At 34.3% G+C, this 20,746-nt stretch overlaps 3 protein-coding genes and 2 long non-coding RNA genes across 5 annotated transcripts; all 5 read right to left on the reverse strand.

The window, feature by feature from the left end:
- Positions 1-928: 928 nt before the first annotated feature.
- LOC140754731 (uncharacterized) lies at positions 929-4,450 on the reverse strand. The gene is made up of 4 exons (XM_073089811.1): positions 4,282-4,450; positions 3,900-4,066; positions 2,530-2,711; positions 929-1,851 (listed from the first exon to the last, which is right to left on the reverse strand). Exons 1-4 carry the CDS (start codon positions 4,371-4,373, stop codon positions 1,414-1,416), a joined length of 879 nt encoding a protein of 292 aa, XP_072945912.1. The 5' UTR covers positions 4,374-4,450; the 3' UTR covers positions 929-1,413.
- A 723-nt stretch (positions 4,451-5,173) lies between these two features.
- LOC140754869 (uncharacterized) lies at positions 5,174-7,598 on the reverse strand. The gene is made up of 4 exons (XM_073090029.1): positions 7,295-7,598; positions 6,924-7,090; positions 6,440-6,624; positions 5,174-5,789 (listed from the first exon to the last, which is right to left on the reverse strand). Exons 1-4 carry the CDS (start codon positions 7,384-7,386, stop codon positions 5,352-5,354), a joined length of 882 nt encoding a protein of 293 aa, XP_072946130.1. The 5' UTR covers positions 7,387-7,598; the 3' UTR covers positions 5,174-5,351.
- A 4,456-nt stretch (positions 7,599-12,054) lies between these two features.
- LOC140754873 (uncharacterized) lies at positions 12,055-13,244 on the reverse strand. Its single transcript, XR_012103718.1, has 4 exons — positions 13,047-13,244; positions 12,455-12,635; positions 12,296-12,373; positions 12,055-12,187 (listed from the first exon to the last, which is right to left on the reverse strand). It is a non-coding gene; the product is annotated as an uncharacterized LOC140754873 (long non-coding RNA).
- A 676-nt stretch (positions 13,245-13,920) lies between these two features.
- LOC140754872 (uncharacterized) lies at positions 13,921-15,705 on the reverse strand. Its single transcript, XR_012103717.1, has 4 exons — positions 15,519-15,705; positions 14,985-15,084; positions 14,344-14,522; positions 13,921-14,042 (listed from the first exon to the last, which is right to left on the reverse strand). It is a non-coding gene; the product is annotated as an uncharacterized LOC140754872 (long non-coding RNA).
- Positions 15,706-16,768: 1,063 nt separating this feature from the next.
- LOC140754870 (protein lethal(2)essential for life-like) lies at positions 16,769-17,695 on the reverse strand. Its single transcript, XM_073090030.1, has one exon. It carries the CDS (start codon positions 17,584-17,586, stop codon positions 16,984-16,986), a length of 603 nt encoding a protein of 200 aa, XP_072946131.1. The 5' UTR covers positions 17,587-17,695; the 3' UTR covers positions 16,769-16,983.
- Positions 17,696-20,746: the final 3,051 nt, after the last annotated feature.

Here is a 20,746-nt window from a genome sequence, read left to right on the forward strand (position 1 = left end):
TATTTACTGGAAATGTTTAGTACTGCCTACGATGCTTCTAGTTCTTTCTCCGCGACTTTCGGCGCAAATCAATGGAACATCTTTGTATATAACGCATATTGTATAATCTTATGTGGCGATTACATATTTATTCGTCATTACTCAAGCATATTTCAGAATGTAGGACAGATTTCATAGAGCCATTTGTTGTTTATTTAAAAAAGTATAATTATCTACGATTCCACACTACAGTTGATGTTAGGCGGGCTCTTCTGTTCAAAGCAGATAGCTTCTTTATGCTAATAAGTTCTTAAAATTTACAAATATTCGGAAAAATTGGAAACAATTTTATTGGCATAGAAGAAAATAAAACTTCAATTTGTGTCATGAGTCAACATATTATATTTTATATTAGCCGGACCCATGAAGTTATAGGTAAATATGGAGAACACACTTCGAATACCTACTTGAAGCAAAACCTATGTATCACCATCTCGCTCTCTGTGGGCAGACCCTCTCTGTCTAAGTAGGGTAACCTTTATTTATTTTGGCACATAGGGCCAATGTTGCCACATTACCGAATCCTTAAGAAATGGGATTATAATTCGTTGAATTGCCAACCCAGATATGCATACGTGACCTACGATTTTGGGATTTTCAATTGAACTAATCATAGTTCAAGTATTTATTTAAAGGTAAATTATTTGACAGTGTTTAACTTCTGGTTAGGCTAGTGTGGTGACTAATTCTAAGAATTTTCTAGGAGATTTAAAGAAGAAGATAGCAATACTATAGTCCACACTAGAAAGAGAGGTCGGCCCACAGAAAGCGGGATGGAGATACGTAGGTATTTGCCTCAAGATTTTGTTCTAAGTGTGGCCTCCATATTTACCTATAACTTCATGGCCGGACCCGGCAAACGTTGTGTTGCCATATTAATAAAAAAATGTTAAGGGTGAACAACCCTTATCACTTAGGGGTATGAAAAATAGATGGTAGCCGATTCTCAGACAGAGTACGGTAACTAATATGTGACACGAGAATTTTGTATATAAGAAGATAAAAAATCGAGTTCATGATTCCGTTGCATACCCAGATACACATACATACAGGTCAAAAAATCATTTTCATTAGTCATTACAGTTAAGTTAACATCAAACATACTTTTAAATCTTCGATCACTAATAGTGATCGAAGTTTTAAATACTTATATAATGACTTTAAGTTTGAATCATTGGAGCGAATTTAAACTATATTAAATATTTATTTTTCCTTTGACTACTTCTCAATATAGAAATCGAATTGTAATATATGTGTTACATAAATAACAATCATAATATTTTCAACCAATATTCAATACCATAACATAAATTTACTAGATTTACCAAGTCATTGACGACATCTACCCAAGTCTTCCTAAGCTTTTAACTTAGCTTACAAAATGATATCAGAATTTTGTAAATCACACGATGGCACGATTGTTTCGTGTTTAATAACCTTATCCAGCTTTATATCACCGACATCAGCAAAAGCCAATTCTTGTACTTGATTTAAAAGTGAGTCTGCTTCCTCAATATTGCTTGATCCTTCTGTCCTCAATCTTTTACTAGTTTTATTACTTTCTGAAGGCCTCTTTTTAGATGGTTCTTTTTGTTTTTTAACAGCTTTTATGACTCTATCAACTTCTTTCCGAATTGATCGTTTTATATCATCAGATAGATCGACTCCGCTATCATATGACTTTGCATATTTAGTGATGGGCTCATCATCACTTGACTGGTAGCCGTTGTCATTATCGCTGGCATTGTCATCAGATATATCTGCAGCTTTCAGCTGATCGCGCAACTTGGTAATTATGTTGTCTGCTTTTTTCTGTGAAGTAATTTTGTCGTGTTCATTTATATTTACTAGCAAATTCAAGTTAGAGATAACATATTTTGAAGTTTTGTTAGTAGAATGATTAAATAACCTTCCAGAACCTAGTAAGTAATCAATGGGAGACAAAGAATTCAACAATAACCAACCCATAGAACACAAATCTTACTATTTTATGAAATTTAGAAGTATAGTCTGCGCTAAACTGCTAGTCTGCTCTGAAGTTGTTGTGAGCAAGTGTAGTCACACAATTTGCTATGGTGACGCGATTCATTTCTATATTCAGACCGGACTAGCAGTTTAGCGCAGACTATACTACCATTACTGTTACATTTTAGTACAAGTTTAGAAATACATCAGAAGGTCTATCTGACATCATTCACAGACTTATTGCTACCTCCAACAACTGATTTGGAAAGCCTCTTCCTTTCCGCACACAGCAAACAGTAGATCTCAACACTCCTGTTATTAGGCAGAAATAAGTGTGACAATTGTACCAATTGTACCACAGTTTACAGAGTTACCTAATCAGAACACAGCAATACTTGAGACTATAGTTATCAGACCAAAATATTTGTTACATTAGCTGTAGAGTTTTACTCCTAAGTTTTTGAGCAATGTTTATTTTGTTGGTGAAGTAATACTTTGATGTAATAAATATAATTAAACACTTACAAATTTCTTAGGCTTGGCTATCCGCATCATGAGATGATTGGGATGCACCTCGAGCTTCTCACATTTGTGGCACAGATCAAAGTCGGGGCACACAACACACTTGTATCTGAAGCCGATTATACCCTCTGAACAGCTGTTACAAACAACACCATCATGTTTTTCTGGTTCTAAGTCATTAATATCTGAAAGAATAGGAAATTGTCATCTATATTAATTATTCCCCTGAACCCTGCTAATTGTGCCGAAATAAAAACATAGTTTTCTTTATAATATAGGAGTATCCCCGGTCAGAGTGGTGCAGATTAGGGGAGGCCTATGTCCAGCAGTGGACTAGTAAAGGCTGATGGATGGATGGAGGAGTACCACCAACTGCATGCTGATGATGAAGTGCTACTTCCACCAGTGGACATCTATATTCAAACCCAGATAGTAATACGTTTTTGCCTAAGGTTGGCAAACCAGACCACAGCAGCTCTTAACACCACTGTTATATAGCGTAATTAGAAATGATTTTGGTACTGGTGCCGCTGGAGATGAATTAGAAAGGGTACTACCACTTCAACTTTGTTTATATGTAGCAAACTGCGATCTACAGTTGATGTTGTTGACGCAGCTTTAATAAAGTGCTCTAAAGTTGACAGTCTGCTTTTAATTGCACATTATATGTGACCGCAAATCAATTATTCACACTGGGTAGGCACCTATGGTGGGCTTATAGGTCCATACTAGGATATACCGTTTATAGTGCCTAGTACATACAGTAAAATAAACAAACATCAAGATGCAGACCCTAAATTCATCAAACAAACATCTGTTAAAACCAGTGGCGGATAAAGATCGTCAGAGGCCCGAGCTGGAAACTTGAATGGACGCCCCCAAAAGTGTAAAAAGTTTATTTGATTTTACAAAATCACAAATGTGTCTAAGAATTATTTGCCTATGATTTGGTGACTTTTTTTTTGCTAATTGATACACATTTCATAGATTGTTTGGTTCTCACAACCTTTAGCAACTGTGTTTAGAGGCCCCCCAAGATCATAGGCCCGGGGCGGACCGCCCCCTCCTCAAGCCGCTAGAGCTGCCATCTATAGTTGTTGTTGACGCTGCTTTTAAGGAAGACATAAAATAGAACATGTTCAGTCAATCACATCTGTAATAAATTGCTGTAATAGTTGACAGTCTGCTTTTAACTGCACATTATCACACATCAATTACTTACACTGGGTAGGCAGGCACCTTTGGTGGGTGTATAGATCCACACTATGATATACCGCTTATAGTGCTTAGTATATACACTAAAATAAACAAGCATCAAGATGCAGAACTTAAATTCATCACACTAACATCTGTTAAAACATAACAGTCATTACCATAATTCATAGATCCTGGGAGGTACAGAGAAGGGACAGCATCAGGGGTTAGGTTCTTCTTTCTAATCTGTGCAGGGGGAAAGTGGATAGAGCAGAATCTCGCCGAGCTGTATTGAGCCCTCTCCAGAAGATCAAGCCTCCCAGCAGCAAGAAGCCATTGCTTCCGACTGAAACATCGATAAATGAATCTGATAATAATTGCTGCATGATTAGAACTTTACTATTTTTTTTTTTAAAAAAGGTGGCAAAATAGCAGGGCTTAAACATCATTTGCTGCTGATTTTGTAGGTACTTTGTGCAGAAAAATGTATATATTACCATAATAACAAAAAATAAAATTAGGTTCATATGAATTTGTAATAAATTCTGGATGAAACCCTACCGTTCTATCCCCTTAGGAAGACTGTAGTAAGTCAAATTCTTATTCACTCTGCTATTCCGGCCACACGCATATACACAACAATAATTTACCATTTTATTTAGAACCTGACATTAAAAATGTTTCAAATGTAAACAACTAAACAAACAAATCTGCATTATACCAAAAAAATTACACAAATAATAATTATATTGTCTATGTCATATTCTGTCAATTGACAGTGACACATTATGCGCATCCAAAACTTTCGTTCTTTTCTTTTGCAAAGATATCATACGTGAACATCCAAACAGTTCAATATATCTAATTTATTTTAGGTACATAGGTGAAAAGAAATTTGTTTAAATCTGGATTTTGTAAATCACGTGAGAGCGAAATTGTTTCTCACTTTATAATCTTATCTAGTTTCCCCATTATGACTATCAGCAGCCAAATCTTATACTTGGGATTTTAAATATTGGTTTATTTTGACTTGATTTCTTCAATATTGTTAGATAACAGATTCCTCAGACTTCAATCTCTTACTAGTTTTCTTACTTTCTGGAAAAGTCTTTGTACAGTTGCTACACCTATTTATCCAACCATGGAGGTAAATGTAGGACGGAGCCATCTGTTGTTTATTTAAAAAAGTATAATCACACGACAATGCTCCTTTATTCTATTAAGTTCTTAAAATTTACAAAGAATTCTAAAAAATAAGGGATACATATTGGATATAATTTTATTGGCATAGAAAAAAATAAAACTTAAATTTGTGTCATGAGCCAACATAATATTTTATATTAAAGGAACAGAGTTCAAAGATAATGTGACATACCCTTATACACACAGGTCAGAAATGCAGTTTAATTACAAAAGTAGACATACTTTTAAACACATAATGATAACTATTATAAATTATTTAATTATTTATTTTTCTCAATATAGAAATGGAATTGTAATATGTATTACATAAAAAACAATCACAATATTTTCAACCAATATCCAATCTCGTAACATAAATGAAAGTAATAAAATTAAATGTAAGTCATTGATGAGATCTACCTCCAGTCTTCCTAAGCTTTTAACTTAGCTCACAAAATGATATCAGAATTTTGTAAATCACACGATGGCACGATTGTTTCGTGTTTAATAACCTTATCCAGCTTTATGTCACCGACATCAGCAAAAGCCAATTCTTGTACTGGATTTAAAAGTGAGTCTGCTTCCTCAATATTGCTTGATCCTTCTGTCCTCAATCTCTTACTAGGTTTATTACTTTCTGAAGGCCTCTTTTTAGATAGTTCCTTTTGTTTATTAACAACTTTTATGACTCTATCAACTTCGTTCCGAATTATTCTTTTCATATCATCAGATAGATCTACTCCGCTATCATATGTTTTGGCGTATTTAGTGATGGGTTCATCGTCACTTGACTGGTAGTCGTTGTCATTATCGCTGTTATTGTCATCAGATGGGTCTTCAGCGTTCAGTAGATCGCGCAACTTGACGATTATGCTGTCTACTTTTTTCTGTGAAGATTAATAATTCTGTGTTAATCTTATTTACAAGCAAATTCAGGTTAGAGATAACAAGTATATCTATTGCTCGTTTAATTGTCACTTTCTAAAACCACACACATTAAGTGAACACTGGGACCCAGGCTTCAGTAACCAACCCATAGAACATAAATGCTTTTTATTTTATGAAACTTAGAAGTGCCACTGTCATTGGTAGTTTTTTAGTGAATGTAAAGTGGCCAGCGAATGTGTAGACTGCGTAACAATTAAATCATTACCATCTAAGAACATCTGTAGCCAACCACAAATAGAACTGAAGGTATATCTGAGGTCATTCACCACCGCATTGCTACCTCCAAGAACTTATTTGGAAAGTCTCTTCAATGCCAGTCTTTAGAACATAGCAAGTTTCGAAACTATTATTGTTAGGCGGATATAAATATAAAGTAAATTATAGGACTACACCTGCTCACAACAACTTCAGAGCGAGCTAGCAGTTTGACGCGGACTATACCCCTAATGAGAACACAGCAGAACAGTATTTTCAGACCAAAATATTTGTGATGTAGCCCCTAGAATTTAATTCCTATGTATTTTAACTTGTTTTATTTCATTGGTGAAGTGATATGATGATGCAATAAATACAATAATTAAACACTTACAAACTCCTTAGGCCTGGCTATCCGAATCATGAGATGATTGAGGTGATGTACTTCGAGCATCTCACATTTCTGGCACAGATCAACATCGGGGCACATAATACACTTGTATCTGAAGCCAACTATACTATCTGAACAGCTGTTACACACAATACCATTATGTTTTTCCGGTGCTAAGTTTTTAATATCTGAAAAAACAGGAAATTGTCATCTATATTAATTGTTCCCTGTGAAGCCTGCTAATTGAAGACATTTTTTTATAAGTAAAAAGACTTTTTATCATAATATAGGAGTAGCACATGAGCATGTAAGCCACTATAATGGTAAGTGGCTACTGCTGCCCATTTGCACATCTGTAATCAACCCCAGATAGATTCCTAACTGAGGTTGACAACATATGTGCCACTAGCCCTGAGGACTAAGCTAAAATGCCTCACGACCTGCCTTGACGCCAATTTTAAAGAAGACATAAAATAGAACATGTTACCACAAGTAACAGATCCTGCGAGGTACAGAGAAGGTGCAGCGTCAGGGCTTAAGTTCTTCCCCCGTATCTGTGCAGGGGGAAAGTGGATAGAGCAGAATCTAGCCGTGCTGGTTAGAGCCCCCTCCAGTAGATCAACCCGCCCAGCAGCAAGAAGCCATTGCTTCCGACTGAAACATCGATAACGGATAAATTAATCTCTTAATAATTGCTGCAAGATTAGAGATTGGAAAAAGGTGGCAAAATAGCAGGACATTATCATCACTTGCTGCAAATTTTTAGTACTTTAAGCAGGAAAAGGTATACATTACCATAATAATAAAATCACAATTAGGTTCATATAAATTTGTAATAAATTCTTAATGAAACCCTACCGTTCTATCCCCTTAGGAAGACTGTAGAAAGTTAAATTCTGATTCTCTCTGCTATTCCGGCCACACGGCCATACACAACAATAATTAACCATTTTATTGAGAAAGTAACATTAAAAATGTTTTAATATTTAAAATATAAACAAACAAAACGAAAAAATTGACACAAATAATAACTATATTGTCTATGCCATATTCGGATTCTGTCATTTGACAGTGACACATTATGCGCATCCAAAACTTTCGTTCTTTTGTTTTGCAAAGATATCATAAGTGAACATCCAAATAATTCAATATATTATCTTATTTATTTCAGATCTTCGATCACTAATAAGAACTAGATACACAATCCCATACAAAAAAGAACTTAAAAAGTGGCGTCAAATTGACGTCAAAAACAAAGAAAAAAAAAAATTTACGACCGTGGTTTGTCACTTGGACAAGGAATTAGTGGAGACGAACTGTCATTACTTTTAATATTTTTATTAGGTTGAAGTAATTAATTTTAATGAACATAATAATAATTTATCAATGAAAGTAAGTAATATGCAGTCACAATTTATTATAATAAAAATATAATAAGTTTAAAATTAAAATATAACCAAATACAAGTAATTTAATTAAAAAATCAACAAGCTGTTTACGCCGTTATCCAACGAAATGGACTAAATAAATATGTAGTAAACCAACATTTATTTCAATTATTTTTACCGACTGCCAAGGAAGGGTTATGTTTTTCGCGCGTATCTTGTATATTTCTCTTTATTTATTTGATCGGATCTAACAAACGGCTGGATGAATGTCGACAATTAAGGTGTCATTATATTCGTCTCAATGACCCGAGTGTCCTTAGATAGGGGTTAGAAAAAAAAATCAAAATGGCGGGTTTTTGGCGCGTAATAGTAATATTATTATATTTGTATATATATAAAATAGCAAGGTGACTGACTGATTGACGGACTAAATTATTTTTTAATTTTTCAGAAATCAACGTACAGCCAAAACCGCTTAATTTAGAGTTCTGAAATTTTGCACATGGGTTTGCTATATAGCGTAAATAAGTACTAAGAAAGCCCTTTTGGAAATTCTACCCTTAAGAGGGTAAAACATATGACAGTTTTTTTCAAATCCTTTAATTTTGAAGCAACTACTGTAAAATTTAGTATTTGGCTTTCTGGATAGAAATAAAGACACACCTATTCATCCCTTTCCGAAAAATCAACCCCATAGAGGGCAAAATAAGGGTTAAAAGTTAATTTGAACAACCGTCAATTTTGACGCAAACACTATGAAATTTTGTATCTGGCTTGTTGGATAAAAATAATGAAATTCTACCCCTAACGATATAAAATAATTACCAGAACTTTGAATTACTGAAGTTATATATTTTATAAAGCGTGGATGTTTTTCCGAAATAGTAACACGTTTTTAAAAAAAGTTAACCAAAACTATGAGGTGGGGTCTTCGATCACTAATAAGAAGTCTGTTGTCTATATTTTGTTAAAAATTTTGTTTTTTTTTCAACACCTATCTAAGGACACTTTGGTATTTGAGACGGATATAATGACAACTTAACTGTCGAAATTCAATATCTTTGAAGATATAGATATTGAAAAAAGACTGTAAAATATTATCGTCGAAACTCAATGAATCCGAATGTAGATCTGAATAGTGAATATATAGTGGGATATGGAGCTGGAGATTTAGTACGTTATGTAGTCAAAGCTACGAAATGTGACGCATGTGTAAGTAGTTTGTTAGCCCACGATAAATTGTTCTTTCACAAGCTTATTGATGTGAAATATTTAGGCGGTCTGTTTTATTCATCTCTAGACGTTTTTGTGTTTGCAAAAAAACAGAAGTTACAATTAGGCTGTACCAGATGTGTCCTAAAAAGAATTTAGTTTCTATAATTTCCACCAAAGTATTATCATCATTTTTGGGTGATGATGTCTTTTCATCCAACTGCCACGACAATAATCATAGAATTATTACAATAAAGTCTATTGTTGAACGATACACTAAAATAAGATTGCATTACATAACCAAAAACGAAAAAATAAAAATCCATCGATATTATATTTTGTGCTCATATTGTGTTGTGCTGTATATTGTGTTGTGTATGTTGTGTTGAGCTCATATTGGACTTTACGCTGTTTATGTCGTTATCCAACGAAATATATTGCCGCCGACTTCAGAAATATGTACTAAATCAACAATTATTTGTATTTTTTTTACTTTGTAGTGACATAGAAGTCGGAAGTATATGTTTTGTTGAAAAAATTGATTTTCCAACACCTATCTAAAGACACTTGGGTATTTGAGACGAATATAATGACACTTTAACTGTCGGAATTCACACAGCCGTTTGTTGAATTCGAGGGAATAAAATGCAGTGCAGCTAAAGTCAGCTTATAAAGATACATACAAGATACGCGCGAAATACATAACCCTTTCTTGGCAGTCGGGTAAAAATAAAAATACGGAATCAAGAGGATGTCATTAATTTCCTTGAAATAAAATGAGTTTATTGTATAACAGTCTTTTCGATGGATTTTTATTTTTTTCCGTATCTTTTTTGGCTATATAATGCATTCTTATTTTAGTGTACCGTTCGACAATAGACTTTATTATAATAATTCTATGATAATTGTCACGGCAGTTAAGTGAAAAGACATCATCACCCAAAAATGATGATAATACTTTGGTGGAAATTATAGAAACTAAATTCTTGTTAGAACACGTCTGGTACAGCCTAATTGTAACTTCTGTTTTTTTGCAAACACGAAAAACGTCTAGAGATGAATAAAACAGACCGCCTAAATTTTTTACATCAATAAGATTGTGAAAGAACAATCTATCGTGGGCTAACAAACTACTTACACATGCATCACATTTCATAACTTTGACTAAATAACGTACTACATCTCCAGCTATATATCCCACGATTTGATCAACATATTCAGACCTACATTCGGAATCATTAAGTTTCGACGATAATATTTCACAGTTTTTTTCAATATTTATATCTTCAAAGGTATTGCTGGAGTTGATTATTTCGTTTTCATTTTCTGCGCGATATCCTACTGAAGTATAGTTAAGGCTGGGTATTGTATTTTTACCACTTAAAATCGGAATATTTTCCAGGGGTATAGTATTTCCTGTAAATTTATTACTAAGTTCTAAATGCATTAGCATTTTTTTATAAGCGGACTTTAGCTGCACTGCATTAGGGTTATTGTTATGACCTCCATGACTTCGTAAGTGGCTAAAAAACAATTCGATATGATCTTGGCTAAATTTGTAACTTAGAAGAAAAGAAAGGGTATCAGATTCAACTAGAGTCCTAAATAGATATATCAAGCTTTCAATGCAGACTAAAAGTCCAATCACACCAGTATTGGCTTGACATTTCCATAACGGAGTATTTTCCGAACTGTATACAACCCTCGTTTCGTTTTTTGTTTTAACAGTTTTTTTCCTACGGATATCAACACTTAAAGATATTAAATATTGCTTAGCTTTAATTAAATATGGAATAATTTGGTCAGCGTTACTAGCACTTAGTGGTTTTTTATATCCATGATGTTTTAGATTCCTAGTATTTAATATATCAAAAATATTATTTAAAATTAAAATGAACTCTACTGTTGCACTAACGTCTTTAAAATCGGTAAGTTTAAGGCTTTTTTCACAAAACTCAATAGCTTTAGCCACACTTCGACTCAAGACCTGAGTAGCTAATTTTACCTTCATTATTTCATTTCTGAATGCTATATGACGATGAGATAATTTGTTGGCAAGATGTAGTCCTTTTTCTTCCTGTAAGTTGTGAAGGCGACGGATAAAATCCCATTTTATAAGATTCTGATTGGCATCCTTGATATTTTTTTTGGACTCAAATGTGTTGCGCATTAGTTTTATCATGTGGCATGCATCTAGAAACACTGCTACTTCGTAGTTGCTTGAAGGATGTTTGAAATGGGTTTTCATGTTTGAACAATTGTCTATTTTACAACCGAGGATTCTCATACAAGAAATATTTGTTTTACACCCATCAAAAGTTAACGATATCACTTTTACACCAACAGAATGACATTTTTCCAAAGCAATTTTAAGTAAATTTGCCTTTACTTCAGCTGTCAGGCTCGATATAAAAAAATATGCTAAAGGAATTTTAAATGAATCATTTACTCCTACTAACATTATGACATACACTTGACTGGCTATATCATTTGTGTCATCAATGTTGCCAAAACCCATGTCAATCAAACCTTCATAGCGTTTACCAGTCCATATCTTTTGTTGCCGAATCGACATTTCGTCAGCGATAATAGCACCTATTATTACCTTATTTGTTACTTGTGCTTTTTCTTTGAGTCTGTCAAATGATTCTCCTGTAAATCCAGGCTCTGCGTTTATACTTCTGTACCAGTTACATAAAGTATTTGGGTGGGGTAGACAAGTGTCAAACATTTTTCGTATGTATTTATATGCTGCGGGCGAATAAAAGTGTAGCGTAATTGCGAATTTTCTTGCAGCTGGAGGATATTGAGCAAAAGGTCGTTTCTTCCCTTTTACGTTCTTTAAATACATAGCATTAAATGTCTCTGTTACTTCTATGTGTTTTGATAGATCATGAAGTAAAGACTGATCTACTGTTTGACGTTTATTTAATTTAGTCATGATACCCTTCAAACTACTATATTTTTTCTTTAGTCTACTATTTTGCTTTCGTAAACTAGATAACTTAATGTCTTTTATTTTTATAAGTTTTTTGCAAGCAAAGAGTTCCTTTTTTATACGACTTTTTCTTGGTGTGTCCAGAATCGAGCCAATGCTTAGTGATGAAGTTGGACTTTTCGAAGTGACAGCAACTGTTGTTTCATTTTTTTTCTGAAAATAAATAAACTATAATAAAATATGCGATAAAATATTATCTTGTAAAATATACAAAATATTTTTTGCAGATTGATATTATGATTACATTTTTAAAACACATACATGTACTTGCAAGCAACAATGTTCATTTTCTGGTTTTTTGTCAACAGAAGACTCATCTCCATGATTATCAGTTCCTTCCTATGAACAAAAAATCATAAATACTAATCCATGTTAAAGGCTAATAAGTGAACACAATATGTATATTATAATTTTACATACTATTTGAGGGACAGCGGTTTTGTGTAGCCTTTTGATTCCTTTATTGGTAATATATCCATCACTTTCTAGAAAATGTTTCGAACATATAACGCTGTATTGAGATGGCTTAAAGAATTCCTCGCATCTTTGTTGTGCTACAATAGATATCCATTCTTCACAACGCAAGGGATCTCGAGGAAAGCTAAAAATATATTATATAATATTTTACTTAATAATTTAATTTTACTCATTTCCTATTTACATTTGGTATCTAAAACCGCTGCTTAACCTTTTAGGTAAACCAGGCATATATTTGATTATTATACAAAACAAATATTTTTATAAAACAAAAAAAAGAAAAAAATAATTAAAGAAAAAAATATAAAACAATAGCGACTCCATTCAAAATAGAACAGAGTCACCATGTTATCCGAACAAATCAAGTGGGCATGCAATAGTAATAATTGTACGCTTAGTAACAGACTTTACAATTTACATGGTTTATACATTCTGTTGACAATTTCGAAAACTTAAAAATAAATTAATTACGCACGATATAGCAGTATTTATAATTAAGTGATAGCAATTACATACTTATAATAATAATACTTACCGAAAATACGATATTCCATCCTTTTTTAACGTCCTAGACGTGTGATTTTTGCAGTTTTTAAACGAGCACTGAGGCATGTTTATTCTCCGATCGTTCAAACACTACTAACCTAAAATCGCGCCCAAATGTCAAATTGGGCGCGCTTTTCGTCGCGTCATTCTGTCGTCGCTGATTGTGTATCTAGTTCCTATTAGTGATCGAAGTTTCAGATATAGGGAGAAAAATAAAATTGATCTCTTGAAATCTTAAAAATAAAGTTGATATTATCAAGTCTCGAATCAACAGTTTTATTTTATAACGAAAATATAGTAGTTATTTCGATTATGTTAGATGAAGTTTTAATTCTTTTCTACATCAACTATGTACACAGTACACATTTTCATAACATTAATAAAATTCGCAGATATTCTGATCAACAAATTCAAGATTTTTTTTGTAAAATTAATAAATAATTAGTTTTACCTTATTATAATAAAGAATTTAATAAATTCTATGTTATTTATGTTAATAGGCTTACAAAATAATCTCGATTTTATGAATCGCACGGCTCGCGTTTAATAATAATTTCTAGCATATTATCAACATCATTGCAAGCTGCTTCTTGTCCTTTCAGTTTTAAATCTGGATTTTGTAAATAACATGAGGGCGAAATTGTTTCGCATTTTATAATTTTATCCAGTTTTATATGTCCATTATGAGTAGCAGCCAAATCTTGTACTTGGGATTTTAAATATTGGTTAACTGATGTTTCTTCAATATTGTTACATTCCTCAGACTTTATTTTTTTACTAGTATTCTTAATTTTTGTAAGCCTCTTTGTACATCTTTTTGTGCGATTCGTTTTTTAACTGTCTTTATTAGTCTTTCACCTCTGTTGCAAATTATTGCGTTATATGCATTTTCATTTTGGTAATCATTATCATTATCATTAGCTTCTTTTGTGCCTTCAGCTTTTAGTTGATCACGCCATTTAGTTATTATATTGTCTGCTTGTGTCTGTAAGATTTATTTACACTAGTTAATTCTATGTATTGTCTTACATCCTTTATTAATAATCAATTTATCATATTTTTACCTACCAAAGATTAAACCAATATCTGATATTATCTGATTGAAAGAATTGTTAAATGGTAGGTAAAACACCTATTTCAAATTATCATTTAATAAATGGCATATATCTAACAGCATAATTAAATAATAATCTTAGTGTATTGATCTTGAATACTACCAGAGGCAATAAGTGTACAGTCCACACAAAATTTAAGTTATCACTTAAATAACAGATACAAATACCTACAAATTTATGACTCCTGGATATGCGAATCACAAGGTGATTGGGATGTACTTCGAGCATCTCACATTTCTGGCACAGATCAAAGTCAGGGCATATGATACATCTGTATCTGAATCCAACTATATCATCGGAGCAGCTGTTACATATAACATTATGTTTCTCTGCTTCTAAGTTGTGATCGTCTGAAAAAAGGAGATTCATTAAGATTTCCAATTCACACTTAGAATATTTTTTAGTAAGATTGAAATAGTAGTTTAAATTTAGTAGTAGTAGCTTAAGTTTCAAGGAAATTGTCACTCTTGAGAACTAATATGGTTGTTTTATGTGTAAGTTAGATGGCATTCATACCTTACTATAGTTATCATAAAACTGCAAGTGCGCTCTGAATAGAGAAATGAATCGCGTCGCCATAACAAATTGCATGACTACACCTGCTCGCAACAACTTCAGAGCGGACAAGCAGTTTGGCACGTACTATACCAAATTATAAGAATTTTTCACATTACAATTAGGTGTAAAATCTCCTCGATCATATCATTGTTCTACTACCCTTACTGATGTGTTGGCAAAGCATAATTACTGTAAATTACAAATCCTGGGAGATAGAGAGAAGGTATGGCTTTAGGAATTAAGTCCTTTCCGACCTGTGCAGCAGGGAAGTGGAGCGAGCAGAATTTGATGGAGCTGGACTGAGCCTCTTCCAGTAGATCATCTCGCCCAGCAGCAAGAAGCCATAGCTCCCGACTGAAACAACGACAAATGAATCTGTTAATAATTGCTGCATGATTAGAGCTTTTTTATATTTTTTATAAAAAAGGTGGCAAAATACCAGGACTCGAACATCACTTGCTGCTAATTTTGTTGGTTATTTGTGCAGGAAAAGGTATATATTACCATAATATCAAAAGTTAAAATTAGGTTTATATGAATTTGTAATAAATTCCGGATGAAACGACTAAGAAATAAATTATTGTTATTTATTACTGGTTTTTAAAAAGGACTAAATTTAAAAGTGGTATCTGTATAGCGTATACAGTCTTTTTTCCTTAGAATTAGGACTATTTCCAGGGTTTTGTAGTTGTATTTTCAGATAGTAGATCCCAGAGAGTAGATATTTCCATAATAACACGAGCCTAAATTACATTGTACTTTTTTATAGTCTCAGTATAAAATCCTACCGTTCTTTACCCTGAGGAAGACTGTAGTAAGTCAAATCCTCATTAACTCTGCTATTCCGGCCACACGCGTATACACAACAAAAATCAATCATTTTTGTTATGAATAAAATTTTAAAATGTAAACAAACACAACTCCATACCGAAAAATAGTGAATGACAAAAAAAATGTGTATGATTTTGACAATGACACTTTAAAGCTTGCGGTGTAAGGGCCAGTTTACACTAGGTCGATTGGTAGTAGCATGTAGTTTTACAGGGACGATAACATATATCATAATACATGTTTAAAAAATATTGCCATTGGCTAAGGCCTTATTAGCTTGAGTCGTAATTAATTGATGGCATTGAGTAAGTATAGATATTGATGTCGATTTTAGATTTCGATATGGTGTGCGTGCGCATTACATTATTTTTATTCTCATAATTTCACTGCTCAAGTGCAAGTCATATTACAAAGATCCATTAAAATCGTTCTAATGTGAATTTTGTGATATTTTTTCCTGTATAGGCTACTATACTCTTTGAATATATTTCATTATACCTGTACAGGGCCGGATTTAGAGGTCTAGAGGCCTTGGGGCAACAAAGGAGTGGAGGCCCCCTGGCCCCAAATTATTTTCCGAATAAAATGAACAATTTTTTCAGTTGAGTTTTTCAATAAATATTTTATTGTGAAACGCAGGTAGATTCTTCTAGTATTCATGTTTGTACAAAGTACTGTAGATAAAGGTAAAACAGCGAAAAAAAATATCAAAGGAAAAGATATATTTTTTTACTAGTGTTTACTAGTCGGAATTTAAAAAAAAATCCGACGTCTCTATTGTGGGGGCCCCGGGGCTGCCGCCCCGGTTGCCCTCCCTTAAATCCGGCCCTGTACCTGTATTAAATGTCGGGCCTACATGATGTGATAATGTGAACTCGCCCGAAGACTTATTCCTCCAAAGACTCGTTCAAGAACTAATCTATGTTCAAGAAATGTCTACAATATTCCTCGGGAAGAATATAAATGAATTCTTGAAGTTGAATGAATTGAAGTTAAGATGTTAAATTTTATAAAAACAGTAAATATTCGAGAAAAGTTGGAGATTAATTTAGATAAGAGCTTACTGTAATATCGATAAACAATCTCAGTGTAAGTAGTAATATCGTAAAAAAGATTATTTTTAACAATGACATAGGTAATACGTCTATGATTATTAAGAACAGAATATAATTTTAATAAGTAAGTAGTTAAAATAAAACAAAAGTACCTTTGTTTTTAAAATTTATTGTAGAACTCAGTCTTTTAAAATGAAAGTAATTTCACTGTGTAGTTTAGATTGTGACAAAAATAGCACGAATCACCTTAAATACACCTATTTAAAAAATCATACATGAGAATCACGGCACAACTTACAGTTCTTATAGTAAAGCGGTTAAAAATTTAAGCATGAACTAGTTTAACACTGACTTCAGAATTGTGAGATTATGCGTTGCAAGTTTGGCACGACCCTTCAGGATCTTCCTTTGCCTCTTTCCGGACGGGTCCAGTTTGAGTGATTGGCACCACCCTTTCGCCTTTATCATCTATTTCCTTCCTCGGCGCTGTTACGGTCAGAATGCCATCGCTGGATAACTGAGACACTACATTTTCAGATTCGGCGCCTTCAGGCAAAGCATAACGTCTCACGAAACTCCTAGAAACAAAGCCATGCTCGTCCTTCTTTTCCTCGTGATTGGCTTCAATAACCACGTACCCGTCCGAGGTCTTGACAGTGATTTCGTCCGGGGAAAAATGTTGGACGTCTAAGTTGATCTGGAACTTGTCCTTGTCGGTCTTAATTGTAGATCCCAAATCTCTTGCCAATGCCTCCATGTGTCTCCATGGTCTGTAGTAGTCTCGGAAGATGAATGGTGACATAATGTTGGTTAGCAAATCGTCATGGTCAAGCTCCAGGCCAAAATCTTGATCAACTAAGCGGTTACCTCGTTTTGGTTCTGATCTCTTGTCTTCCTTTGAACACTTGTCTCCATATACTCCAATCGCGATGACTAAAACCACCGCAAATGTAAGAAATCGTTTCACCATTTTTATGTTTGCTTTTGCAGCTGTTGTTGATATAAAACTTGAAGATTTTGCAGTACTGCGCAGCGTCTATGTCAAGATGAGTTTTCAATTGAAATACGCGCGGTTCGTATTTCACGCGCCTTTTATATCAACCCTGCCATCTAGTGACGGATAGATTATTCTGGAATGCACTCGGCGCGTCTGACGTGTTATCGTGCCAAAATGCAATTGGGCCACGTAAATATTTTGTAATTGATATCTCTTGATTACAAAGTACAAATCTATTTCAGTAGATAACGTATAAACGTTTTGACTTATCATTCATTGACATTTAAAAATAATCTTAAAAACATGAAGTGTTTAAGTTTTGCTTGGATAGTGCCATCTGTCGGAGAGTAGTTTGAAATGAAATCTGTAATATATGCGTGTAGATATTGTTTACCAATGTCACTGACCTATCTCATACCTAAGTTCCCGGGCAGGTCTTGTACATCCTATTACAAATTACGTACCTTTGTATATTTCTCCAAACTTCCCGAAGGTTCCACGCTCTCTTGGAACAGCTGTACAATATTATAAATTCGTGCGTTTTGCGTATGCGTGAAAATAATTATTTAAATAGTTGATTCCTAATTTGATATTAGATTCATAATTTTAAAGAATATCTAGATAATCGTCTTTAGGGGTTTTTGGGGTAGAGTTTAGGGTAGAAACCGCCATGGATGCACAATATAGTCAATTACATAAATATAAGAACAGGAGTTCTACCTGGCGTCGATTATAGATGCGTTAGCACTCATCTTAAGATTACTAAGATGCTGGCCTCATGTAATGTATGTAAATCAATCTTCCACCGAAACCAAGGCCTGCTTTATAGGCATATCTCTATTGTATATTTAAAATTTTGAACAAGGAGAGTTTATATGCTCAATGTAAGTACGTAGTCTATTCAAAATCTATTTATAGTACCTAAATCAATTGCAAACAGTGCCTCCCTCTCAGTCCTCCCACCCTTGCTACCCCCGCGGGCTGGATACTCGATCAATAGACACTCAGTGCAGTTCAGTGAGGTAATTTTAATGGCGCAGATATATTTATCAAGAGTCGAATACAATTTTAAAGGTGCTAGAACCTAGATGCTATAAAAATCGATATAGTTTTACTCTATTTATCCATTCTTATCTTTGATAAGTAAAGATACTTCGCCATCTTGAAATAGAATGAAGTCACAAAAAGGCTGATTTGTCAGTTATTTTATTGAATTCTTGATAAATAAAAAACATTTTTAGAGAAAATTAACGAATATAATTAATGCTGCGAAATTTACATAATAAATAAATAATTATTTCAAATATTTTCGGGACACTTTAGCACGGAGACGTGGCAAAACCTTTTTACGCAACTATTTTAATTCTCAAAACTACATTTTCTTGTTAGGAGTGGGTAATCTTTACTAATCTATGAATATTATATTAAAGGTTCACTCTTACATATTTGTCCTCCTAAGGGCCCGCGCTGACTAATAAATTTTAGCATCGGCGATCGACTATTTAACTGATTATATTAAGCTTGTTGCAGTAATAAAAGGATACACCCCGCATACATTTGAGCGTCTCTGTCATCTACTTTTGTTCGCCCGATGCAGTAAGTGCGAGTAGCGATTGGACGCAATATGTCGTCAAAATATGATATGACTTCGATGCAATCGCCAAATCGCTGATGCCATAAGTAAAATATCTGCTAAGCCGTATATTGATTGCCCCTGTAGTTCAGGGACCAGAATAGGGCTACGGCATCTAAAAGGCGACTAAAAGGGGGCTTCCGGGGTTGCGGACGGCAAGAGTGGGAGCTCGAACTGCCCGGCCAGCAACCCCGGGATGGACGGTATGTAAGAAAGAAGAAAGAAAGAAAATAGTTTATTCGGCAAAAAAATATACAATGAACACAAATAGAAAATTGCATACAAAAAAAAATATTATAATTATTTTTAACCGAAAAGGTCTCCACTCAGCTTTAATGTTTCAGATAAGCTTAGTCATCTGAAACGCTGGTATTCTGTGGAGCCTGTGTGTGGTCGCATACCGTCGTGAACACCAGATGGTGTGGTGAGTTCCAAGCTCACCTGGGCGGAGCCCGACGGGGCAACGCGCCAAGTGGACTCCGGTTGCGGACTCGTTTTAGTGCGGTAAGAATCCCACATAACCCCGTGCCGCTCCCACGGCATAGGGTACCTTTTGAAGGTTTCCCCCTTGAACGCAAAAAAAAAGCCGTATATTGTTATAATAATACTCCGGGTTAGGGCGGAACCAGAAGATAGAACTGGTTACAGAATTACATTTTCGTTGTCATTACCCAAAACCAGGTAAGTACTTATGGATTTGATTTGAATAAGAAGTTTCCAGCGCTTCGACCAGTGCTGGATATAGCCACTTACCTACCATCAAGCATGCTTGTATGCTACTTCTGTAATAATTTATCTACAAAACCATATTCAACGGTGGTAGAACTCTCAGTGGTTCGACTCCGGGAGCATCTCCGCCACGCTTATTTCTGAGTTGATTGCAGCTGTCAATGGTCTGCTACTTCTGAAAAAATGTATTGTCAGTAAATAATAATAGTAATTTGGTAAGGGACAGACTTTTCCGAGGCGTTCCAGCTTAGTCCTCAGGGGTAGCGGCACATCTATGGCAAACCTCAGGTAGGAATATCTAATCCAATCTGGGGTTGATTACAGATATCCATGGGCGGCAGTAGCCACTTACCATCAGGTGGACTGCATGCTCGTCTGCTGCTCCTATGTAATAAAAAAAAAAAGGTAAAGGCAAAGGTCTGGAAAGTTAAAGCACATTGAAATCACACTTCAATCACACTTCCACGTTATTGACATAGGTTTACGTAGATAAGGTACGCAATTATTCATGTAGGTACAACGATGGGTATAGGGCTTACAAAATTTAAACCGGCCATCTTCCCTTATATGGTGTTCCCCCACGAATCGATAAGTCTAGCCAGTCTGTCTGGGTGGCAGGGATTATTTGGGACCTCAGACCAAAAAAATTAGATAAAGCCTCTCGAATATCTTATATATCTCTCGTGTCACGATGTTAGTTACCGTACTCCTCCGGCTTTACCGATTTTGACCAAATTTTATATGCATATTCAGTAAGTCTGAGAATCGACT

The sequence above is a fragment of the Epargyreus clarus genome, unplaced genomic scaffold (assembly GCF_041222505.1).
Source record: "Epargyreus clarus isolate Ecla_fem2 unplaced genomic scaffold, WU_Ecla_fem_2.2 ptg000031l, whole genome shotgun sequence".
Classification (NCBI taxonomy): Eukaryota; Metazoa; Arthropoda; class Insecta; order Lepidoptera; family Hesperiidae; genus Epargyreus; species Epargyreus clarus.

Coding starts and splice junctions, on each gene's coding strand:
- LOC140754731 (XM_073089811.1), bottom strand. CDS start 4,373: ATGGTAAATTATTGTTGTGTATATGCGTGTGGCCGGAATAGCAGAGTG. Junction 4,067..4,281: donor CTTCCTAAGGGGATAGAACG/GTAGGGTTTCAT, acceptor TCGATGTTTCAG/TCGGAAGCAATGGCTTCTTG. Junction 1,852..2,529: donor TAGCCAAGCCTAAGAAATTT/GTAAGTGTTTAA, acceptor ATTACTTCACAG/AAAAAAGCAGACAACATAAT.
- LOC140754869 (XM_073090029.1), bottom strand. CDS start 7,386: ATGGTTAATTATTGTTGTGTATGGCCGTGTGGCCGGAATAGCAGAGAG. Junction 7,091..7,294: donor CTTCCTAAGGGGATAGAACG/GTAGGGTTTCAT, acceptor TCGATGTTTCAG/TCGGAAGCAATGGCTTCTTG. Junction 5,790..6,439: donor TAGCCAGGCCTAAGGAGTTT/GTAAGTGTTTAA, acceptor TAATCTTCACAG/AAAAAAGTAGACAGCATAAT.
- LOC140754870 (XM_073090030.1), bottom strand. CDS start 17,586: ATGGTGAAACGATTTCTTACATTTGCGGTGGTTTTAGTCATCGCGATT.